At 39.7% G+C, this 26153-nt stretch overlaps 1 protein-coding gene across 1 annotated transcript in view; it reads left to right on the top strand.

Annotated features, from left to right (window-relative positions):
* The window catches only part of LOC139969340 (uncharacterized), a 79904-nt gene that overhangs the window by 4992 nt on the left and 48759 nt on the right, over positions 1–26153 (top strand). Inside the window, exons 2-6 of the mRNA XM_071974223.1 lie at positions 891–962; positions 3176–3240; positions 3595–3900; positions 5420–6596; positions 10892–11207. Coding sequence (XP_071830324.1) covers positions 3183–3240; positions 3595–3900; positions 5420–6596; positions 10892–11207 — 1857 coding nt within the window. The 5' untranslated portion in view covers positions 891–962; positions 3176–3182. The remainder of the gene's footprint in view (positions 1–890; positions 963–3175; positions 3241–3594; positions 3901–5419; positions 6597–10891; positions 11208–26153) is intronic.

Raw genomic sequence — 26153 nt, 5'->3', positions numbered from 1 at the left:
ACAACCTTCTATAATTTAAAAAACAAAGTATGGCTTCTAAAAAGGATCATAAGGGCAAGGATGAGAGGATATGGAAGAAAATGAATTAACATCGTTATTTCGCGTATGTCTAATGCACGAGAAAAACAAATATCTAAAATAGAAGGCTACATGAGCTTCTACAGGGTTGCTGCTTTTGTTTTAGCAATACAGCAATCCGTGCACAATCCTATGACCATCTGTATGTAGTCATGCATACAACCAATGTATGGTTCATTAATCTTTACAGTGGTGTGTAGTTAGCTATTTCGGCTACTGTACATTTTAATCTTGATGCTAGACTCATTAGAATCACACCCTCCATTTCCTCATAGAATAAATATAATTATGATACATACACAGCAATATCAAAATATTCTCTTCCAAAGGAAAGTAAATACCGAAACTGAAGCATTCATTCCTTATTCACGTTGTATATATTTATCAGTGTTTTCCAAATCTCATGTTCCTTGTGTTCCATTATATATCTCTGATCCTAACATATCTCTGTCACTATATTTTCCGATCGACTCGGTTTTACCTGATGATACCCTTGGAAGTCGTGGTAATAGAGCTTTACGTGTACTTTGGTATGTTTAAAATATGATACGGAATGCTTATATTACTAGAAACTATTTCAATGCCTTTTATGTTGGTTGCGTCCGCCTCAATACTAACACCAGGGTGACAAACTTTCAACGGTTGAACGAACACGATTACGAATAAGACATCAACATAAAAGTAACTCGTAATACTATTTACAACTTAAATATTGTTAAATACCATAACAACTACGTTAGGTTTCTTTTCACCAACGTAGGTTGACGCGACTTTCTTTATTACATAATTTTAAGTTTTCTATCGGTTTACAGATTCCGTCGGTTATGCGAGAAGTGTTGATCACCCCAGTTTTATTGAAAGTATCTGGCAGAAATATCTAACTGGTAAGTGAAGCAGTTCTTGCTGTAGTAGAAAATGTATTTAGTAAACTAACCTCACATGAACATGAATGGATAGTATGAATGGATGGATGCATAAGATGGATAGGATGGATGCATTGGATGCATAGGATGGATGGATAGGATGGATGGATAGGATGGGTAAGATGGATAGGATAGATAGGATGGATGGATGCATAAGATGGGTGGATAGGATGCATGGATAGGATAAGATGGACGGATAGAATGGATGGATAGGATAGGAAGGATGGATAGGATAGATAGGATGGACGGATAGGATGGATGGGATGGATGGATGGACGGACGGACGGACGGACGGACGGACGGACGGACGGACGGACGGACGGACGGGAGGGCGGGCGGACGGGCGGACGGATGGATGGATGGATGGATGGATGAATGGATGGATAGGATGGGTAGGATGGATAGGATGGATAGGATGGACTGGATGGATTGGATGGATAGGATAGATCTATTGAGGGGTCAATCAAATGCAAAAAAAAAAATGGGTAAAAAAAATTATAATAAGGTTAACACCGATGGTAGGTAAGCAATCTGATTTAAACTTTTCGTTAGATTGATATAATCAATATGAACTTTAAGTGAATGCTTAAACGAAACGAAACGAAACAAGCACCGCGTCTAAGTATAATATTGCTATCAACTGATAGAGCCATTAGCTAACCTTAATTTATATAACATCTACCACAATAGTGTAGTTCTATATCACGATGGAATGCTAGGGCAGACACAGTGTGACTTTTATTGATCCTTTCTTTGCAATTTTGCATACATCAGAGCTAGTATGATCTCAAATGGACTCCTGTAAAGCGTTATGAATTTAAAACGTGTTTTATTGTATCATCCTACTCAAGTTAAGTATTGTCGTCGTGATTCAAATTATTAGTTAAGATTGTGAGCTGTGAGCAGTGTTACTTTTGGGCATTCAACATTTGTAGGGAGTATTGGTCAAACAATATCATTGCTATCATTTGATAGACGAATTAATGTAAGTTCGTGTTATTATAGCTTAGACCTGATTTTGCTAAATAACTTTGGACATAGAAAGTGATATCATCCTTTTATACTGTTATTTTGAAATCATGTTGAAATGTTACAACTATGAACAATTATGTGAATAGGTATGAAAACATGCAAAAGCAATTCCAATAAGGTGATAATTGATTTCAAATTAAATGTCATCATGTACTTCTAGACTCCTCAAAATAAAGAGCAAATGAAATAATACGACTACTGTCCTTGTACTTACGTAACATTTATTACATTATATTATTTTTCAAGTGATCGACAATAAACTTTAGAATTGTCTAATTCTAATAATGTTTCAAGATCAAGCAAATCCAATAGTTTTTCTTACATCAACACGTGATTAGTACCAATGTCGTTTTACTTTGAAGATAATATTGAATAAAATTGAAATTGCTTGGTAAAGTTGCACTCAACTACTTTAAAAGTAATGTTTGTCGACTTTTTGTTTCTGTCTCTATTAATAACTGTGTCATATACGCTCTAGAGTAGTAATAATTTGTTGCGGTAAATAAAAGGGAACAAACATGCAAAGTGTATAGGACAGTCAACGTGACTACGCTTACACATAATATCATTAAGATGTACCTAGTAAGTGATTAAAATGATAACCATAAAAGACCAAGTTCATTCAGATTGACTGCATCCAATACGACTATGAAGAAAGAACTTTAGCAGTATTCGAATAGGTTGGATGTATTGTTAAATTAATCTACTATTTGTAGAATTCAGTGATATATAAGTACAATATCGCAAACAATTTGTGCTAACCTTTTTTTAGGCCTTTAAAACCAATTCCCGTTCGGTTCTATCAATCTTTAAATTATGATAACAACTTACTGATTTTGTTTCGAATAATTTCATATGCCGGAATAATCAGCAATTCAAATTCGTATTTTAACTGTACAGTTATACGCAATTATGTACAATAAAAGTTAGATTCAAACACATCATGTATACCAATTATAAATTTTGCACCATCGATAACAAGAGAGAGACAATCAGCCCAAAAAATGTAACACTAACCATTCAAAGTATAAATATTCTGGAAACCCATTTATATCCTGAGTAATCCAGTTAATGCCTTGACCGTGGAACTTTACATAGAGTTTCCAGTCAAGTAAATGTTAATTTTGCATGCAAAATTACAGATCTAAGATGGCTGCCAATGTTAATCCCGTGGACATCAAACCAGATTTAAAGAAGGCAGTAAACGGTAAGTTTATAAACCGAACAATTTGCATTTAGTAAGTAAATTACAATCCACGTTACACTGTAGCCTTTTCTAAGTTAGTTGAGAAGCCATATTCACTTTTTCTTTTATAAAAACCGTAACATTGGTGAATTTAATGCAGATATCATGAAATATATATTGACAACATAATTTCATAAGAAAATCAAACTTTTGAAAGTGAAAGGGATTACCAGGTCATTACATTTTGATCGATAAGTTTCAAGTTTGTAAGTTCATATCACTAACGCATCCGTTGGTTCTACATCATTTCATATCTGAAGGAGTGTTCCATGTGCTTGTTAGGTGTCTTTTATCCTCTTTCGTTATTTTCAACAGGTTTTGGTAGTTTTAAAGTTGCACTTGCTACCGTTCTGACTGTTAAAATTGTTCTTGATCTTGCTACGTTCTTTGAATATCCGCCTGTCGTCATAGAAGAGTTGAGCAATGCAGCCAGTGCAGGCCTTCTCATGATTCGTTATATGGAAGAGAGAGGACAAATAGAGCCAACAAGTGTCATGACACTTCTGTGTGCGCTGAAGAAAATGTGTCTTTCTGGGATTGAGATGCGTGTAAGAAAGCTTTACGAGGAACATACAGGGAGACTATGTTCCAGTGATGAAGAGTGTAAGGCGCAATTAGAAGGTACTGTAACTTAAAGAGTATCTTTATACATGAATGTTCGTATGCACTCGCAAAAGACCTAAGAATGCGCATTACCGCCACCGATTTACTGCGATTCATAATTTTCGAAAGATTTGCTACAATGTTAATGGTGATTCGATGATTTACTAAGGAGTTTTTTTTTCATTTACAAGTTACCATGCACGGGAGTCTATTCTTTAACTTTCTCTAAGTTTTTTTAGGTAAGTCGGATATTTAAAGTAAAATTTCTTGAAAGCATGCACAGTATAATTCTCAACTTTCAGCAAAAAGTGAAGGTTGTCAAATATAGCTGGAGGTATGTTCATTTAACAGTCGAAGATAAAATAGTTTGCGTGCAATAATTAGACAAGATGATTAGGTGTGCAGTATTTTTTTTTATATTCTTGATCCTAAGGTCTAAGCCGTCTACAATAGTTCTGAATGACATAGTTTACTTGAATTCTTAGATAATGCTACATGCCCAAAAATTAATATTCCAATGCTCCATTTTCGTTCTCAAAAAACGTATCCAATGGTTACTATCCATCTTTTGAATGTATCGAAACTGAAAGTGTTCTCCTTTTGTATCTCTGACAGCAGCGAATGGTAAACAGAACATATTCCAGTTAAATTCGTATACTTGTAACTTATTCCCATTTACCAACGGCCTTAGGACATTGATATTCTCTTTTAATAAGTAATCGTATATGTTACATTGTTCAAACTAGGATGTGTATAAAAGTTAGTGAGACCGATAATGGTATAATTTTTCAATTTGATGCGCTTAACATTTGCTTTCTGCTTATGGGTATAGCTGTAGTAATTTGATAATAAATAGAATATGACAATAATATTTGATAATTTGAATTTCACACTGTAATTTTTACCAAGTGGGTTAGCAATGCTAATTAAGTGATTGATAGTGAAATAACACGTTCACCATAACATGAGAGCATGCACGACATGGAAGTAATACCACCTGAAGATGAAGTTCTTTCACTTATAAATGAACTTTAGAGTTGCATTAACAGTTCCAAGTTCTATAGAGTGAGGAGATGGATTATCTGTTTAAATTCAACGCTATTGGTAGTGATTAGTACATCTTGGTGTGATATTTAACATTAACTCAATGATTAGACATATATGATTACATTATGATAGTTGACACCCTCTACTTTGACTTCGTCTCTCTTTTTAATGGGTAGTGCAACATAGTTAAAGTAAAGCTCAGTTAAGCATCTATTGCTATCAGTGTTTTAAAAATATGTAGCTTTTATAATAAAAATTGGTAACCCATTACATAATTTGACGTTACGTCACCAATAAAAAGTAGTTACAAAGTACGCTACATACTTGGTGACTGATACCTTATGTAAACTGAATTTCACAATTGAGTGTTTATACTGCACTCCCGTTTCACTTAAACCAACTCGATGATAGGTTTGTTTCAGAAGGTCAAAATGTATGCATGTAACCTTTCAAGTGCTAAAAACTCTTCAACTGTTTTTTTTTCTCTCAGGAAAGAAAAACGATCTCATCAAGTATGCAAAAACAGCCTATCGAAAGCAATACGAGACAGCTAAGCCATTTCCTTCCATGAACAAGTGTAAGGTTAACAGTATATTTGTTCAGGGAGGTATTTACTGCTCGGCCCAGGAGAGTGATTTCATGCAAAAGCCCGATGTGATAGAATCGTTAGATTCTTACAATGATATTCTAAACAGCCCCAAAACTAAGTCAAATAGAAAGATCATCGAGGCTGACCCTGGGTTCGGGAAATCAACACTTGCATCACAGTTTGTCTATGACTGGTGTACTAAGAACCCTGAATCTCCTCTCAAAGATGTGGAAATACTTATATTTCTCCAGTTGAGGCAACTGAAAGGTGTAGAGTCTATATACACTGCCATAAAGCATTCTATAGTGCCCGAAGATGAGGACATGGACGACTCTTGCATTAAGGAAATCCTCAAAGTATACAAAGGGTCTGTTGTCATGGTATTTGACAGTTATGACGAGTATCCTGACAAGAACACCAAAACACATATCTCCTCCATCATTGAGATGAAAATGTTTCTAGACATTCTTGTCATCATACTTACCAGGACATTGAACCTCCCGCCTAACTTACATCCCGAAACAAAACGAATCAGATTAACAGGGTTTGGGGTGGCTGAACGTCGAAACTATGTCCTGAAGGCGGTGGCTGATGATGTCCAGTTGGCAGATCGGATCGAAGAGCAGCTTCAGAGAAACCCATTCTTAAGAGATCTCTGTCAGGTCCCTCTCTTCTCCACTATGGTCGCTCACATAGCACACGAGAGGCCAGAAATCGAGATATTTAGCACAGTAACAAGATTTTTCACTTATGTGATCGCATGCATTCATAACCATATGAAAATCAAGAGAGATGCTAATACTGAGGTGCCTGCGTTTGAAACGGAACTAGCTAAACTGTACCGTATTGCTTTTGACGGCCTCACACGGAAGAACCAGCAGCTGGCATGGGAAAACACCTATTTAGTTTCAGAACTTGGACAAGAGTTTTATGATAACTATATAAAGCTCGGAATGTTTGCACAGGAAGTGGTTTTTGACATTTCCCAGTGTCGATATAAGACGGAAGCACGAATATGGCACAAAATCATCTGTGAATTTTATGCCTCCCATCATCTGGTTTGGATTCTTAGTGAAGGTAAGTCTTCAGTGGAGATAATGTTGATGCATAACCACAGTTTGTCATCTTTGATGTGTAAGATAATGAGTAAACCTTAGAGATGGAAGTATTGTTCGTATGTGTTTGTATTTGCATAGGTAAACAGCTTAAGCTCATCGTACCCCGACACCACAGTGTCTGTTATGTATATATGTTAAATTACCATTTATACTACACGCGTGGCAATGTAAGCAAATAAAGTCATCATATGTCACCGACCCAGTTCAACATAACAACGATTTGGGTTTGAATCTTTCTATATGTATGCTTGTTGTATTTGAAGACAAGAGCGCATAAAGGTAGAGATACCCTCAGGAAGACCAAGCCAAAGTCGGAAAAAGCGGACTACACTGGATTTACAAGCAAATTGTACACATCTGGGTAATCTAGGATGGACACGAGTTCTTATATTGTTGTGCATGTATAACCATATTGAATACTATGACTTTTGTATCTATTAAAAAAACACGTTATTCAGCATATTCACTAGATTTTTGCTATTTGTACTCGTCACTTAAATAAAATTATCCCACATATTGCTCAAAGTTTTTCCTGTGGTTAAATTTGATTCCTTCTCAAAATTGCTGAGGTAAAAGTCAAAACTATGCAAGTAAATTCATAAACCAGATCCTCATCTCATTTTGTATCACAAAGATATGAATCCTTAAAGTTGGTAACATTTTGCATCTGGCAACAGTACAATGAACGATATCATCAAGGCAACGCAGCCGAAATAACTTTTGTTTTTATGTTTCAATCATTTATCAAATAACCATGAAATATTAGCCTTAAAAATTGTATTTTTTCCTAGATATGAGTAGTAGTATTGATATTCATGATTCAATGTTACTTTCAGTGTTCGGTTATTTGTTAAGTCAACCTAATCCAAAATGTATTAAAAATTAAGCTTTTGGTAATATCTCATCTCACAAAGATTTCATAGATGACCTGGTCGACTACCACAATAACAATACACAAAATGTTAGAACGTAAACAAACGCTGAGACTATCTTCATCCTAGGCGAATTTTGTTTTCAAGTATAGAGACAAGGACACGAACTAATAAATTACATTTAAAGGAATCTGTAATTTGGTTGACGTTGTAAGAGTGAAATACCAGTCAAAACCTAATATCAGGAAAATCAAAATATTATTTTCATGACCTCATAAAATTAAATCATTCTCTGCAAGTTCTCTTTTTTCTCTGTAATTGTTTTTCAAAGAAAGTTTACAATTTCGAGGGTAATATGCTAAGAATTATTTGTCAAAACCTTTACCAATTCTAGCAGAGTAGAACTATAGAGCAGCAGCACTGATGACCCTAACTCACATGTGGTCATAGTATCATACATATGCCCAATTATTTGCATAATAATTTGCATAGTAATCTGTTACTGAAAAAGGAACTTAAGGTCGTACTCCATATTAATAAACTAACTGTACACAATTCTCTGTTAAGAGCCTCAACCAGGATGTCCCTTTCACATTGTAATACCATGTTCAAGCCATACCACTCCAAATTGGAATGTTCCTTTTAAATAATTTTTCATATGCCGTTATCTCAAGAAGATAACGGCATGCAAAACGCCGCAAGTTCAGCTACAGTAATAGTGTTGATAGTATATGTACCAACAACCACAATATCAGCCAGGATATTGTAGGAATATGAGTGTTTTGCTCTCCAAGCCTCTTTTAATGGAGTTTGCAAGTTTGTTGGACTGTGGAATCAAGGAAAGACAGTTTTAAATATGATTCAATTACTTCAGTGGAATTGTGAATTAGAAATCAGAATCTAAAGGCCAGAAAGTTCCCAAACAGAGCACACTGAAATTTGAATGAAATTATGTATCGAGAATGAAATATTTTCATCAGCATGAATGACTAACACTCGGCTATGAAGCTGAATGCCAATGGCAACTCTTAAATACTCATTGTACTGTTGTAAACATGATAAATTAAATCTTAACCAGGAATGCAAAAAAAAACATTCAGTTTAGATTACATGCAACGAGCTGCTTCTTCAAATATATGATGATTCATTCTTTTACAGATATATCTCACAAGTTTCCACAGTTTGCTCTCTGTTTCACTGACATGAAAGGACCATTGAAGATCACTAACTAGAACATAGTGATGTATATCAGTAATACATCCACTCAAACATTTTCTTATTGATGACAATATTATCAACACTTGACCAAAACAAAATAAGGAGGTCTGTTATAGTTTGTTACCAATTTGACTGGTTGAGAGAAATACATCCAGTTTAAGGTTTCACTGTAATATCTACAAAATGAGCTACGGTATGACTGTTTTCTGTGTTGTTAAATGTGTCCCTTCACAAACTGAATTGTTTAGATCAAGTTTACTGACAATGTGAGCAAGCATCTAGCATCTAGCAGAGATGTATGTTTAGCTCATTCTTCCTTTTGGCTGCAAATAACTTCATTTAACCTTTGACCCCAATTTACCCAACCTTTGATTAATGACGTCCTCACAGGCAACTATTTTAACAAGTAGCATTAGCAATGGGACCACTGTGGTAAACCAGTCAGAATGACCTACATTATATAAAGTAATAATGATGATATCACTCATAACATTGCATATGGCTTCACTATGGTAAGCCATCCTGTTCTGTGCTGATACCTAACATACATAAATGAAGCATGTAATGAATACAGGCTTGGGGTTACTATGTACTGTCACACTTGCCTGTCAGTACTTACAATGCAGTAACAAAGCATGCAACGAAGACAGGCTTGGGGTTACTATTCACTGTCAAACTGGCCTGTCTATAGTAACAATGCAGTAACTGAGCATGCAATAAAGGCAGGTTTATGGTTACTATTCAGGTAGCATACGTCCATTAAGAGCCCCATTGACTTACACACTATATATCAAAAGTAATGTGGTCTCTAAGTCTAGATAGAAGATTCCACTAGCTGAACGCTACCAATTACTGGATAGGTGACAAGTTGGCCTTTCATGGCATTATCAATTTTTTTTATACCATGACCATGCAGATTTTTTGCTACGAGAGCCGGAACTTTTCGTCACTTGTAAACAAACCTCTTTACTCAGTCGTTAAAAAAAAAAAAACAATTGTACGCTGCTCCTGGGAGGGCTAACTGGTCATAATTTGCCTCAATTTACCCAATGTTTGCACCACATGTGCTTCCATTCATACTCTTTTACATCCACGCCACACCAAAACACGTCCTAATTGATAACATAGCAATAAAGATGTTCACCTGCTCCTAATTGGCACTTTTCCTGAAGGAGAACTCTTTGGGCGGATTGATATAGACTCTAATAGGTGTACGCCACATTCACTGTCATCCTGGTCTGCTAGTACTTACAATGCAAAAACAAAGCATGCCACGAAGGCAAGTTTCGGGGTTACTATTACTGTCACACTGTACTTACAATGCAGCATGCAATTAAGGCAGGTTTCATATGGCGGGCCATCAGTCTCAAATCATGGGAGATCGACTTATACCGATTCAAATCGACATATACCAGTTTCCTTCGACTTATACCAGTTTCCAGCAGCTGAAATTGACTTCTACCGATTTAAATCGATGATAAGTAAAATAAATCGATGATATGTAGAATGAACCTGGTATATGTCGATTTAAATCGATGATATGTAGAATGAAATTGGTATATGTCGATTTAAATTGACATATACCAGTTTCATTCTACATATCATCGATTTAAATCGGTAGAAGTCGATCTCCCATGATTTGAGACTGATGGCCCGCCAAAGTTTCAGTGGTAATATGCAATGTTACTGGGCCTGTGCTTAGACCTAAAATGAAAGACTGAAGCATGTAGAGAAGGTAGGTATAGGGTTGTAAACCTAAATTCTGAATATTTTGACCTCACAAAATATAACATTAATTGTTGACATATTTGTCTGAGTTTCTGTCAGGCACAGTGTATTCTTTTTAGAACCTTAGATAGACCATTAATACTATCTGTCGTTCTGCCATCATTGTGTCTGCTGCCTAGCACAAATATTGAACTTGAATCAATCCCTGATTCATGCTTTAATTACAGTGATATTAATGATGTCACAACACCATGAAACAAAACATTGTTGACATACACCATGTGAATGATAGTTTTAAAAATAACTTTATATACAAGGGTTACTTATTAAATTATATGGTACAGTGACACTATTAATATTTGTCAACACCGTGATCTGATGGCTGCAGTAAAATATACACATTAAAACCCATATAATCTGTCTGCTTGGATAACACGAGCGTCTTCAGCAGCGTCATCAATCAATGTGAAAGAAACCTTGAACAGCATCAACCCGCTTGACCTCCAGTATGTCTATCGCTTTGCATGTGGACTCCACAAGTCAGCAGCAGACATTATCATCAAACACCTACAGGAAACCAAAGAGGGACGTCAGTTTGCAGTTCTTTGTATGCTTGAACAAGAAGAAAATTCAGACCAATTCAGGAAGTTAGTTAAGGACTTGGTTTCAAGGGATATTTACATTACCTTCTTTCAAACCAAATTATTACAGAGGTCTATCATACAAGTCCTTGAAGTCGCTTCAGCTAATCAGGTAATTATCTATTTGTGTATTGAGACTCTCAAGACACCAGAACAAGTTCTTAAATTGAAAAAGTTCACCCGTCTTGGTGTAATTTATGTAATATTTGTGACTCATTTTTGCTTACACACATTGTTTAGATTTATATTACAACAGTTTATTGCAACTAACAGTTCAACTCTTTTCGTTTTTACTCATTTGGGTTCGGATTTTCCTTCTCATTGTGGATAGACAACAAACTTACTAACTGATTAAATTTCCTTTCTGAATAGTTTTGACATTCTGAATAAGTTTCTATCATCTCACTCCCTTAGTCGGAAATGTAAGAAATATAGCACCACATCAAAAAGTACGTCCCAACAGCATGCCTGCACATAACAACTATTATTTTGTGTGAAAAGATGACCATTGTCTCATTGTCTAAATGTAGCAGCAATGATTTGATAAAACAATGTGATATTAAAAATCTTAAAAAAACAGTTAAATGGTTCTTGGCTTACCTTAGAAGACACGAAAGCAGGCTCTTTGAATTATCCTTTGTAGTATTTACTGTTGTGCTTGTTATGGAATGCTGTAGTGAGTTGACTTCTTCTCAGCTTTCAATGAAAAGGAATGAACAACATAAGCACAGATGTGTAGCAAATAAATTGCATTGGGGCAGTAAAAATATGTTAGTGATCAGGCCTGGTCCATGAAACAAAATTGTGGAAAATCAAGATATTAACCAATGATATAATCATATTTTCATAATGTTGGGTTCACTTTGGGGAGTTGACAGCATGTAGTTTATAAGTGTATTAAATTCCTTTCAAATAAGAACATACATGAATATGCATATCACTTTATGATCAGGGCTGAAACTTTGCATCCCATTGTATACTTGTTTGGGTCTGGCGGTCTAATATGCATAAGTATGCATAAATACATTAAAACATAATTACTTAATACAGCTCAATTGCCTTGATCAAAGGTATTCAGCAAAACCCATTCCCACTTCAAAAACTGAATGTTGAGAATAGTGTTGTAAAGACACTCACCCACAAAAGAAATTATGTCATCAGTGATGTTGGATGTTTGAATTTTCTTTTCTAATTCCTTGAAAGACGTATACATGAAAACCGCTTTAATGCAACGTTGAAAACTGTACCAGCTGGAGGTCAAAGAAAGAGTAAACAAAATAATTCAAGCTTCCTTTCACTTGATATGAAGGTGAAAATGAGATCTGTGATAACTTTTGTACCACAGTAAAGAAAAGTGCTTTACTCAAAGTATATATTGTGGCATGTACGTGAGGCTAGTGTTCAGTTAGAACCATTGAAATAGTTGCTGACATCATGCTATCAAAGTCTTTCCGTATGTCTTAAATAATGAGGATCTATGAATATTTATACAGTTATATTCTCATGGCAACAAATTTATTGTTTACTACTGCTGTTTTCATCTTTGGGTTGGTTGGACTGACATAGCTCACAGCAAGGGACTTTCACATTATTCAAAGCATTTTTGCTTTTATCATGGAGCCCCTTGGGTATGTTTTGATTCTAAGGTATTCAACACAATTCGTTACTACAACACTTATTGTATTAACTCATGAACTCCATGTTGCCTTCAAAGAGTGTCTGAGACAAACAACAGTTTCTTTTACTTGTGATACCTGTGTGAAAATATCAAATAACATCAAACATCAGGTTATCTTCACATAAAATTTGACATTAATTTTTGAATGCAATGAAATGGGGGAGGGCAAGTTTAGGACGAAAATAGAGAAATAGTTGTTGCTAGTTATTTTGCATTTTATCAATCAAAACACTTAGTTGTGACATATGTAAAATATAATAAGTGAAAGCACACAGGCTCCAGACAGTGATCATAGTAAACAAACACTTACTTGCTGAGGCAGTTGTGCAGGGTGTTATTCACATCATATATAGTATCAAGCTCACTTAATACATGGCTCCATTAAAACAGAATGATGAAGAAGTATGTCACGTATTAAATTATTTATATATTTCTTAGCCACAGCAAATATTGGGTTTATATCAAAAGGATATAACCTCAAGTAGTAACATTACCATATTTTTTAGTGGAAGTTAGTCTGACGATGCAGAGGAGTGTGGCCACACTTTAAAGACTGAGTACTACCCTTACCTGCCACCCAACCCTGTGACACCCTGAAGAAATCTTAATTAAACATATACACATCTATGTGTTTATTTTCATAATGGTAAGCAATACAGTGTTTGGCATGCAGTGATCAAGCAAGATTCAAAACAATTATTGTTCCACCAGGATTAAACAGCAAACAAGATTGCAAAAGTGCATTGTGGTTTCAATGATGTAACACGGGCAGTTTCATGAATCTGACGTAATGTATAGTGAGGGTGTACATGTTTACAAGGGTTTTAAGAACTCAATCAAAAACAATAGTCTTCTTAAGCTCAACGTGGTACGTCTACACACTAAATAAGAGGTCGGCCCGATAATCCATTATTGAGATATGAAATTGGTCTGACTTTCCCTTCCTGAGATATCGTGTTCACAATGTTTTCACAATTTGACCCCTTGTGACCCAAATGACGTTTGACCTCCACCAAAAACAAAGGCCTCTTGTACTTATTGTGGTACTTTTACACACTAAATATGAAATCCTCTCAAGCTTTTTTATTTGAGATATCGTGTTTACAAGGTTTCACAAATTGACCACTGGTGCACCGAAATATTAAATTGGTCTGACTTTCCCTTCCTCCGTCTTTACAAAATGGGCATCACAAATTCACCCCCCCCCCACACACACTCGCATACGCTATCATGAACGCAAAGGTTACAAATAGCATCGAAACCAAAAAGTCACTTTCTACCCAGATTAAAATCTAATTAACTACAACCCAGCCCACCAGTCATGCTATACACTATTTATACACTTTTACCAATACCATTGATCAGCATATTGTAAACCAGTATGTGCAAGATCCGTATCAGGTGATCCCCCAAAGATCATCTCGAGACTGGTTATTCCACATTTACCTAATGATGAGATAAGACAAATGCAATAACAGTCAGTTGTTACTTATTGTTTGTTGAGAATATCTGAACTAGATATATTAATGCAAACAATGAAAACCTTTATTATTGAGTTTGCCTTTTTAAGATGTACTCAACAATTATTCCATTGCTCACAGATATATATACAAGCTAATGACTCTCTGTCCCTGAAACAACTCAATAATTGCAAGTTCATACATTTTATGGAAAGGCGCTTTATTTTTAGAGCTAAATAATTTTTGAAAATTTACTTCGTTCCCCGCTTACCTGTCTCGCCACAACTTCAGCATGGCATTCTACCGTGTCTAGTATGCCCTGGTAATCTTTTAACACTGTTCACCCTCAGTGACCGGTCATACCCGGTCAGTGACCTTCTTTCTCATTCTACCACCCAAAGTGTCTACATATGTTTTTCGTACTGGGAAAAATTTCCTTTCGGAAACTGCCCGAGATACCTTGGATTTTTACCTAGAAGTTTCCCAATAGGATTTCTAGACGTTCAAACAGCCTATTTCAGTATCCTTTTCTTATAGGGAAGGTAGTTTCGGGGCTGTTTTTAGTGTGCACTCTCGCCCATGCGTTCGTTTTTTGTTAGCGTAACGTTATTTTCTCCGGTAGTAGTTCCGCGAAACTACTTCGTTCGATTGCCTTACTCCGTTCTGGTACGCGGATAGACGGTTGTTATCTTGTGTACATGTTTTTTTTAGCTGTTAAACTTCTCCTAAGATGTTATGCTTGTTTTATGTACGTTCGTTACTAATCACGCTTTTAAGTGTTGGTTTTCACTCTTGTAGCGTACCTTGTAAGCCGCGGTCACCTATACCGTACTATCGAAATAGGCGGTTCGATTAAGATGTTTGTTTGTTTCATGATTGCCTTCATGTATTTCCATATATTTACTTGTACTTCCATATATTTTCGTTACTCGTTCGCTTCCTAAGTGTCGGGAGTCTCACTCGTAGAACACTTTGTAGCCATGTTCCCCCTTCTCCGCACTTTCGCGGATAGGTGGGTTCTCGTAAGATGTTATGATTGTGTTCATGTATTTTCGTTACTTGTTCGCTCTTTAAGTGTTGGGTTTTCACTTTTGCAGAGTACTTTGTAAGCCACGAGCCCCTATTTCACATTTAGCGCGGATGAGCGGTATCTCGTGTTTGTTTACATGTCTTTATCTGTTATACTTCTTATAAGATGTTTGCTCTTTTCATGAACATCGTTTCTTGGTCGCATTTTGAAAGTGTTGGTTTTCACTTTTAGCGTACCTTGTAGTGGTTCCGCATTTTGCGGATAGGCGGTATCTCGCCTTTGTTTACATCTTTTATTTTACTTCTTATAAGATGTTGGATCGTTTTGGGATTTCACTTTTGTAGCGTACTTTGTAAGCCGCGAGCCCCTAGCGGGGCGCGATATTTTTTGTCACGTATCTCTACTCTCTGTTAGTTTACATCCCCACCTTGCTTCTTCCGAATGGCTAGTTTACGTTCGTACAATAGAATACTCCTTCTAGTCTTTCCTAACGTGAGTTTTTCAGTCATATAATCGGATCCACTTAATAAAATGTGTCAATTGTTCGATGTTCTGCCCTGATCGGGCGTGGGATGGCCAGGATCCTTGCCCCAGAGGCAGGACCTGTAGCACAGAGACCTTTGTTGGTCTAAATCTTGTTTACGCCAGTACTTTGGCAAGAATTTGACACATGGCTGGCTAGCCAGCGTTCGAAGCTCCGGGATAAACTGGACCTCATCCCGTACCCCTAAGGTTCTCCGAGAGGGGAGGGAATTGCAGGAGAGAATAGAGGTGGGGAAGAAGCGAGAAAGTTGGTGGGAGATGGAGTGAAGACTGGCCAAGAGAGGGCCAGAGTAGCGAGAGAGAGAGAAAAGGAGAAATTGCCCATCCCAAGGTCCCGACGCCGTTCGGATCTTTTGACCAAAGGGGAAGCTAAGGGCAAGGCTCAAGGCCAATAAAAAGCCCATTAGAAATTCCGACCGGAACGGACAGAATGTCTGGGTCGAAGAGAGTGGTAAGGCGTGGTAAGCACACAGAGATGGGCTCCGGGAGCCCGGATCCGACGCGACCCCGGGTCCGACGCGACCCCGGGTCTGGCGAGACCCCGGGTCCGGCGAGACCTCACAGGGAGTGCGGAACCGAGGTTCCACTCCGGATCCCAGAGCACGGCCCGGAGCCGGGAACCGATGAGAACGACGACTGATGTGCCCCCAGAATGGAGTAGCAGGGGCAGAAGCCCGGTCCGCAGACCTACTAGCCGGAGCCGCGGCCGGGGCCGCCAGAACGGGGTAGTAAAGGCAAGCGCCTAATCCGAAAAGAGGGCAGGCCCGAGCGAGGTTCCCACGGCCAACGGAGATATACTTATCCCCAGCCTAAGAGGGGGAAGGTTAAAGACGGGCACCGAACACAGACATCGGTGCCGAGGAGCGATCGCAACCCACGGCCAGCCCGTCCGGCCTAGACGACGAGGTTGACCCCCTAGGTTTCGGGGTTACATAGGACGGTTACTCCCGCTTCCCGGAGGAGGAAAAGTCTCCTTCATCGGGGGGAGTGTTTCCCCCCGGAATTAGCAGCTTGAGCTGGGACGACAAGTTCGAATCAATTGGTGAAAAACGCTGCATTCGCTACACCATTAATCACTACACATCCCAAATGTGTCTTCAACAAGTACCAGCAGAAACCAGGACATGACATAGATTTCCTGAGCATTCGTGGGTTATATTCTCCTCGCTAATTATGCTTCTCTCTCATTATAATTCATCGCCATATGTCTAGGTTCAAAACCTTACTTATGTTTAAGACACTGTTGTTTAAAAAAAACTTGTGGATCCCCCTCCAGAACATGTTAAAATGCGCAAGACTGAAAGGTTTCAAATCGGTTCGCAAGACTATTCTTGTTACTTTAGAACCTTGGCAAACTGCCAGAAAGAGAACTTTCTCGAAACTTGGCAAAGTGCCAGGAAAACGAAAACTTCTTAGAACCTTGGCAAACTGCCAGGAATATGTACAACGCTATACATTTGTTATGAGAGGAGGGGGGGGGCAAGCAGTCACCTGGCTTGACACGTGTAATCTTAACGTTTGCTTCAACGAGCTGTCGAATACCTGAGCGATTCCCATGGAATAAGCCTTTCTCTCTATTTCTTGGGTGAATTACCAAGACAAACGCGTTAGTAAGTTGAAAAGGGGTAGGATTAAACCCCAGCAAAGTTATAAGCGCTAACACGCTTCGAACACACAGTATGCGCTTCATGAATAATGTTCGATGTTCCGACATTTTAAGCAGAGTTGCATTTCGAAGCACCTGGTGGCCTAGTCGTGACTATGCGCTAGGTGGTTTTAATAGTAAGTTGTAAACCTTTACTACACAACGAAATTGACACATCTCGACATGAAGAGCGTTGAGAAGTAACGGGTACGTTATCATAACATTTAATACGTGTTTATTACGTTAAATGTGGTGTTGTAAAAACGTCGACATAACGTTTCTATGAGATATTAATGTTATATAAATGTTATATTAATGTCTTAACGAAAATTGTTTTGAAATAATAGCCCGAAAACGTTTTCGGTGACATATTTCATACACCACAAATAACGTTATCATAACAAAATTAGACTAAACGTTTAATAACGCTTTTGTGTTTGCTGAGTAACTCCCCGTTAAGCTCCGTTAAGCAGCCAGGGATTTATGAGGTGGAATTTCTACAAGCCCACCCTCTCACCATCTTCACGGCCCCTGTTGGGAGTTTGTTTCTGATGAGTAGGTCTATAGCTCAGTTAGCTCAGTGGTTAAAGCCTTTCAATCAAAAGGTCCCCGGTTCGAGTTACTCCAAGATTAATGTATATTGTCCAGTTACAGACTTGTTGACAATTCATAATCATGGACGTTAAATATGAATGTAACAGACTGACTTCGGTCAGCCTGCAGCTTTGATAAGCCAATGAGGCTTCTTCGCGAGTTCCTAATTGCAGGATGATCTAAAATACATTCATAAATACATACATATAGTTGTAGGAGTCACATAAACAGAAGCAGTTGTAGCATTGATTAACATTCTGATGAAGCAAACTTTCCATTCAGTACTCATTTTTCGAGAGTACTGTGGTGAAGTGTTGAAGGCAGTGGACTGGTGATCTAAGGCTTGCAGGTTTGAGTCCTGGCCAGATCATTCCGTTGTTTCCCTGGGCAAGGCACGTTCTCTCCATTGCGTTTTTCCATCCAGGAGGTATTTGTCTCTATGTTTGACAGGTTATCGTTGACCAGGGTAATATCGTTAGTCGCCTCTGGCATCTTTTTCATTGGTTAGGTCTGCGCCTTATCAATCCTCAATATTATTATTAATATGATTTATCATGGAACGAACCTCCATTAAACCTCCCTACAGGGTACAGCTTAGGTCTACATCATGAAGACATTCCTTTTCTTCAGAGTTTTGTAATTGCAACTGGTTGAAAACTGAAGGAGTCATCAGCGGTACTGTGGTACGGCTAGCAGTGCTGCAAGTGCTGCTGTTCTGCAAGCGCTAACAAGGTCAACATACAGGCCACTCTCCTCGACTTCTTTGGCAGCAGATACAAAGAAACCGCTTTCCTACACCACAGTGGCGTCAGCAGGGCAAAGGATCTGCTCTAACACTCTTTCTGCCAAAGATAACAATATCAGGTCTCATGTACTTTCGCCTCGCTCTCAGGATTGGGGGCTCTATGGAATCCTCCTGCGCCCAGGTATGGGGCACCATCATCCTCTCAGACAACACGACGGTGGTGACATACTGTAGCTACATCAACAGACAGGGTGGCACCAGGTCAGAGAGATTGTGCCGTCTGGCATGGGAGACCCTCACCACAGCTGCAGAATCTGGCATGGCCCTACGAGTCTCTCAGATAGCCAGAAAGGAGAATGTGATGGCCGATGCTCTGCCCAGGGGACAGCTCCACCCCGAAGAGTGGACCCTTTCGCAACGAACATGCGGTAGGTTTTTCCACATGTTCGGCAGACCTCTGACAGACCTGATTGCGACACAGGGCAACAATGGGCTGCCCATCTTTTTTCAGGCGGTCCCACCCGCAGGCCTTCCACATAGCGCCAGGTCCCTGTCGCGAGACGGACCGGAGACTTACATCTTCCCCCTCTTGGCATGATCAGCAAGGTACTGAGGGAGATCCGCCATTCTTGGGGCAGATCCATCATAGCGGCCCCGCTGACCCTGGTTCGGGAAAAATTCTCCAGCTCCTCGCGGCCGAGCCGGCGATCCTGCCGGACACAACACATCGGTTGTCCCAGAAACAGGGGGCGCTGGCTCACCCAGACAGCAAGGGCCTACAATAAGTTGCCTGGATATTTTCTGGTATTCCCTTAGACAGAAAGGACTTTGGCCGCCAGAGGGAGAACAACCGTGGCGACTTACGTTTTCCGCCTACGGAGATTCGGAGTATCCACGATCAAGAACTATCGTTCGGCTATTGCCGCCTTCCTCTACGGCTCCACGCCAGGCAACAACGGCACGCCTTGACTAAGGCGCCTTCAGTCCTACGGTTTGTGGGGTGCTGATAGTTCTCGACCCCTGCTTCTTCGCTAAGAACCACGTTTGGGCTCTCCTACCGGGAGACATCAACAGAGACCTTCTCTTTGATCCCCGAGGACAGGCTACGGTTTCCCGTTAGGGCACTGAAGTGGTACCTCAACAGCACACAAGATCTCTTGGGTACTTCGACATCCCTTTTCTTCCTCCTTCGAGTGCCATACTCAGCAGCCTGGGAGGATACCTTGTCCCGCTGATTGGTGGAAACCATCCGCCCTCTGGATACAGGTCCAGGCAGATCTAGGGCTCACAACATCAGGGGTTTCACAGCTTCTACAGCCCAGTTTGCAGGCTTTCCGATAGTGGACATCTGCAAGGCGACGGCTTGAAAGACTCCGATCGCTTCGTCGCCTGCTACTTATCGGACATGCCACAGGCCGATTCGGCTTTGGTCGCTCGGTGATGCGAGCTACGGCGGTCCCACCCGTCGGGCCTCCCACCATCAGGCAGTGCCATTCGGTGCTAATGTGTTGTGGGGAGACATGTAAGCGGGGAACGAAGTAAATATTATAAAACTGACTGGTTTATATATTTACGAGTGACTCGCTTACCTGTCTCCATTTCTCGCCACCCTCCCCCGAGGGAGGTGGGACACGGCCGGACGGGGGAGCGGTCGTTCGACCTGACTCATGACTCCCCGCTTCTCGTCGATAGACTTAGCCATTCACTGGTTCACCTACGGCTCCTTGTCTATCGGTGAGTGTTGTTTCCCTTATTTTGATATACCAAGTTACTCTATACCATCTAAGGTAGTATGGGCCGCGTACCCTTGTTCCAATTAGGCCTCTGTTAGCTTAGGGGTAGGCACGCCTACGGTGTAACGGAGAGCAGGCCCCCGACAGGTCGGGGTGGGCTCACCCCACGCCTGGAGGCGTCAGCAGTCTTTGTTAGCGTAATATTTTCTTCTCGGCGAGCTCGGCGGGTGGCGGGTTTTCCCTCCACCCCCCCCACCCATCCGAGGTCGCGCCAGTAGTCACTTTGGAAGGGAAGTTGTCTCATGAGAAGGAAGGTCACTGACCGGGTATGACCGGTCACTGAGGGTGCACAGTGTTAAAAGATAACCAGGGCATACTAGACACGGTAGAATGCGGTGCTAAGATTATGGGGAGACAGGTTAGCGGGTCACTCGTAAATATATAAACCAGTAAGTTTTATAATATGTATCCATAAACAAATAATAATAGGCTATAATTGTTAACATGCTTGCAATCCTTTGGATAATACTAAAGTGATCTGCACACAGTCTAATTGGTACTTTTTGCTTTCACAACTTTTACAGTAACTTCATTACCAACTTTGCCAATGGACATCAGCCTGATGCCCCCACCCCCTACCCCAAACACTCTCTTATAACATTATTACTGAATTACAAAATAACTTAAAGAACATAATATACAGCTCAACAAATACCAAAATAATTGGAATATAAAAAAAAAATCTGAAATTGAGACAAGCATTGAACCTTTAATACAAACTAAATGAAGTATGTGATAAAGAATAGTATATTTTATCTTAGGATAAACAAAGACATGAAAAGTGGTTCTGGTGACACAATTGTGCATGGAACTGTGCCTGGCTTTCAAAGTCACTGATTTTGTGTACACCTTATTTGAATAATGCTTCTTTAGCCTCACAAAATGTGATACTGAATCTTAGGAGTTTGGAGAAAATATCATAGCAGTAAAGGAGATACAAACCCAACCATAATCTTCAGCTGATATGATAGACACCTTTGAGATGAATACTAAAGGTGGAGTTGATTTGCATTTTACTGTCCAATTATATTTCAAATCATATTTCCAATATGTAAGCAAATGTTAAAAACCGTCATCTCTACTGTTCTACAGTAAATAAACATCATAACAAACAAAGTACATTAAAGTTAAAGATGATATCCATAAGTTGTGTGACCCATGTGTGACCTACCTAAATTAATCAAGTTTTTGTTTGATGGAGTGTTTGACACTACAAATACCTCTAACACATAGTTTAGCAATACATACCGAGTTGAATTTTTTAATGCTTCCACATCAATTATAGAATATTCATAAATTGTATTTCGAGAATTTGGTTTTAACCTGAAGAAAATAAATCCCTAAACAGAAGACATATTTGTAGATAGCCCAAACTACTTTCATACAAACCAATGCGTTGTCTTCTAGTCTTACTGTTCTGGGAGTGTCAGGAGTTCTAGAAGACCTTATTCATTTGAGTCTCAGAAGGCATTTTTTATTTAAGTCTGGCAAATGGTAAAATGTACCAGAGGGTGTTTAGGCAGCTATTGTGTCATGGCAAGTTCATTACAATCATACCAAGTACTGGATTAATTTAGCAAGAACCTGATAATTTTAATGTCCTTTTTATGGATTAATTCTGTCAGTTGTATTTTGAGTGGATGAGGTAAACCTTTATATAAAATTGTTTTAGTGGGGGTGAATGGAAATAAAAGAGTAATGCTTGATCTGCGATGCTATCCCAAAAAATCTACAAGAGGTTGTTTAAACATTACTATCACTGTTCTACACTAACCATTTATGTGATTACCATCACATGGAGAAATTATCAGACGATGAACTTTTCATTGTCCTTGTCAGCACAGTATGAAAACTTCCAACAAAAATGGGTGACTACAGGTAGAGTAGGTGATCCCCTAATAGCTCGCTTCAGGATAATTCAAGTTAACTTAATGAAGAGAAAAGAAAGTGATGTGAATGAGATTTAAGTCCTAATGATAGGACATATTGAGAATCTCGGTCAGAAATAGATATGTGTATGTCTCTGGCTAACTACCCTGTATACATGGACAATCACAGAGAATACAATCCAGATGAAGGAAAATAATTAATCAGCAAACCATCAAACTTGTACCAGATTGTCCATTGTTTAGTGGAAGTGGCAAATAAAGGTGTGGTGCAATGATATCAAAGAGCTCCAAAAAGATAGTCCAACCTCACACAAACCCAACTATGCATGGTTTGAGCTTGACTGAGTAATTTGTGAGATTTTGCACCTCTCTTTCCTATTGAGGAAAGAATGTCATTTGAATTTCCACTCATCAGGAGATAAATTTTGTATATAATTTAGTGTGTCAGCTTTGGTGGATGTGTTTTTATATCATTTTTCTTCATTTAATGGCACCAGGCCGCTGGAGACTGCATTGGCTACATTGACCTAGTTACACCACTCTCGGGGGGGGGCAGGGGAGTCTCTTTCTAGATTTTAGATCACCAAAGGTTTATAAAGTACCCTGTTCAGCTGGTCAATAGCCATACAATATGGTCAGTTCTACAAATTTGGCAGATGAAGACACTTGTAACTTCAAAATCTGAGTTAAAAGTTTTGAGATGAAAATGTCAAAATTTGGACTTTTGAGGTAAAAATCTTGAGATAAAAATGCCAAATATTGAGAAAGCAAATTCCAAATTTTGAAATTTTGGGACACCTTAATATTTTGTGTAAGCCACCGTACTAAGTCGGTGAAGTTAGATCAGTTTTGAGACCAATTAGATTTCTTGAAACCAACTGCAGTGACTGGCTCAGCAATGTTTAAAAATTAATCAAGCATAAGTGACAATTCTTTATTCATAGCTGTACATACTCAGAATAGTAGGAAGTATTTCCAACTGTGTTTATAGTGGCTGGACTTACAAGGGTACTGCAAAGCTCTCCAAATCTTCAGTATTTTCACATAGTGTTTGGAATCTGCTAGCAATTTTGAGCACATGAGGGCATGTCAGTAATAGAAATACTTAATCTGATTTTACTCTGTGCAATATATATAGCTGAGCCCTAGCCGGGTGCTGGGGGCTTCAGAAGAGCCCTGTAACATATCTTCTACCTTATGTCCTCTTGTACTAATAGTCAGGCTCATTATGATATTTCGTTGGAATTTTTGGAGATTTGCTAATCTATACATTTTTGAAAACTGTTTAGTGTAAGCAATCAGAAAACCAATGTTTACCATTTGCCGGACCCATATATGGCGGCCATCTTGGATTTTCAAAATGGCCGCTTTAAAAATGGGTGTTTCTCAATATCTCAACATCTAGGGGACCCAGAGTCCTGATTTTAACGGCTAAACCTACATTTGTAGGGGCAAGGAATCTAGTGGTTCCAAGTACAATAATCTAAACGCAACCACAAGGCGGTCATCTTGGATTTTCAAAATGGCCACCGTAAATATGAATGCTTCCCAATATTTCGGCATCTAGGTGACCTACAGTCATGATTTATAGGGCTAATCCTATATTTTTAGGGGTGAGGAATCCAGTGGCACCAAGTACAATAGGCTAAACATATTAACAGATGTAGATGCTAGTAGATGATCTGAATCACTGAGCCAGAGATTTCACTTCCGACGATGATAATTGTTTATTATTAAACTTCAAGGGCAAGGACCATCATCATGATCTTCAGCTAGTACTCTCACTCATCATCATCACTGTCACTGGCCAACAATATGTCATTCCTAGAGTCCTCATCATTCTGACACTGAGTGCCGCACTGACAGAGGTCTGTACACGATAGGTTATTGGACCTGCAAGAACATCGAGCTGTAGAACAGTCGGCTCTGCACTGGCATCTCAACATCTTGATGATGGTCTTAGGGGCTGTGAGCACCTCAGTAGTGTCTGGCTTGACCTGACCAGTTGTGCCCTTGTAGAAGCCGTGCTTCAGAGGATCCAGGAACTGCTGCTGAGCAACGCTTGCCTGAACCCATACTGTGGCCTGCATCTGGATTCGGAGGATGTGCTGCTTGAGAGCACCGGGGGTAGAAGGCAGATTGTCACTTTCTGCCATATGCTTGCAGAACAGATGCCATCGCAGCTCGGGGATGCTCGCAATCTGGATGTCCCTTGGGGTGTATGCAGCAGAGAAGAATGTAGCCAACGTAGAGAGCAGGTCGTCGGTGACTTTAGTAGCATCCAAATGCATCTGTTAAGCCTTGAAGACTTCTCCGCCTGCTTTTAGGTAGCCTCGCAGCAGGGCATAATTGGCTTTTACCAGCACCAGGACATCTGTGTCTGGGGAGAAGACCACTTACTCTGCATCAGGTGGGTTGCGCTGTGATGCCAACACTGCCTGGTGGATCAGCAGTGTGTCCGCCTCTTCGTGGTTGTTGTCCTCAAAAAGCAGCTATCTGATGCTTCTGGTATGTCTTGAGGCCGATGTGATGACCAACTTGGACGAGTCTTAGTTGTACTCCATGGTTCTTGCTGCCAGATACTCAGTCAGATCTGCCTTTGTCTTGTCATGGGAAAGGAACCGGCTCAACGGGATGTGTTTGATGCTGGTGTCATATCTGATCTGATATTGGACCGGATCCTTCCCTTGTCTCCGTTTCTCTCTTGTGGTACTCTTCATGGAGTCAGCCTTGTAAGTATCAAACAGCAGAATAATCTCATCACAGTCTCTTTTCAGAGACATCAGTCTGGCATTGAAACATTCACTAAGGTCATGTACATGTACATCTTGTTGTTCTGTTTCTTCACTAGTGCCCACAGGCTGACGTCCCCATTGATTCGCTCTGACACGTACCCTTCATACAACTTCTGCCCAGTGGCGTCAATGTTCAGGATCTGTGGCACGTACTCGTCTGGAATGTAGGCATGAATGATCAGTTTGTGCAGCTGGTCACCTTCAGTGGCAAATGGATTACCATGACTCAGGATCGCAGCCTTGATTTTTTCAATTGCGTCATGCTCCCTCTTGACTGCACTTGGTCCAAGGTCATGGTGCTCTGTGGCCTTGTCAACTTCCGCATCAAACTGACTTTGAACTCCTTTGACAGGCACGACATTTCTGGTGCAGCCATGAAGAACCTCTGTCTGGCGTTGGCGCTGTTGGAGATGCTCGCATGCGTGGTCTGCTCCAACAGATACGAACGGGATCTCGTTCTTGGTGACGGATATGTTGCCAACTTCCAGTTCCTTCCAGGTTTTGGGGTGGTTGATTCTCAGGTCATACATGTATACGATGTATCGGGGCCAGAGTCGCTTGTACTTGATTCGGTCCATAGCAAAGAACATTTGTTCAGTGCTTCTCCAACTGGGCCTTTGGGTACAATTCAATACAACATCGTTGTGATGATGCATCCTGGTTTCCAAATTTCCAAATTTGGGGCCCCTATGGCTGCCTAAAATATACTAAGACCTAGATAATTTAAATGGCTTCAAAATAAGTGGTAGGGCGAGTTGAGCTCGAAGCTCGTTTAGTCGTTAAAACCAGGACTTTATGTCACCTAGAAGTTGAGATACTGAGAAACGCCCATTCTTGAGGTGGCCATTTTGAAAGTCCAAGATGACCGCCTTGTGGTTACGTTTAG

The sequence above is a fragment of the Apostichopus japonicus genome, chromosome 7 (assembly GCF_037975245.1).
Source record: "Apostichopus japonicus isolate 1M-3 chromosome 7, ASM3797524v1, whole genome shotgun sequence".
Lineage (NCBI taxonomy): Eukaryota > Metazoa > Echinodermata > Holothuroidea > Aspidochirotida > Stichopodidae > Apostichopus > Apostichopus japonicus.
This window is presented reverse-complemented; position numbering and strand designations above follow the sequence as displayed.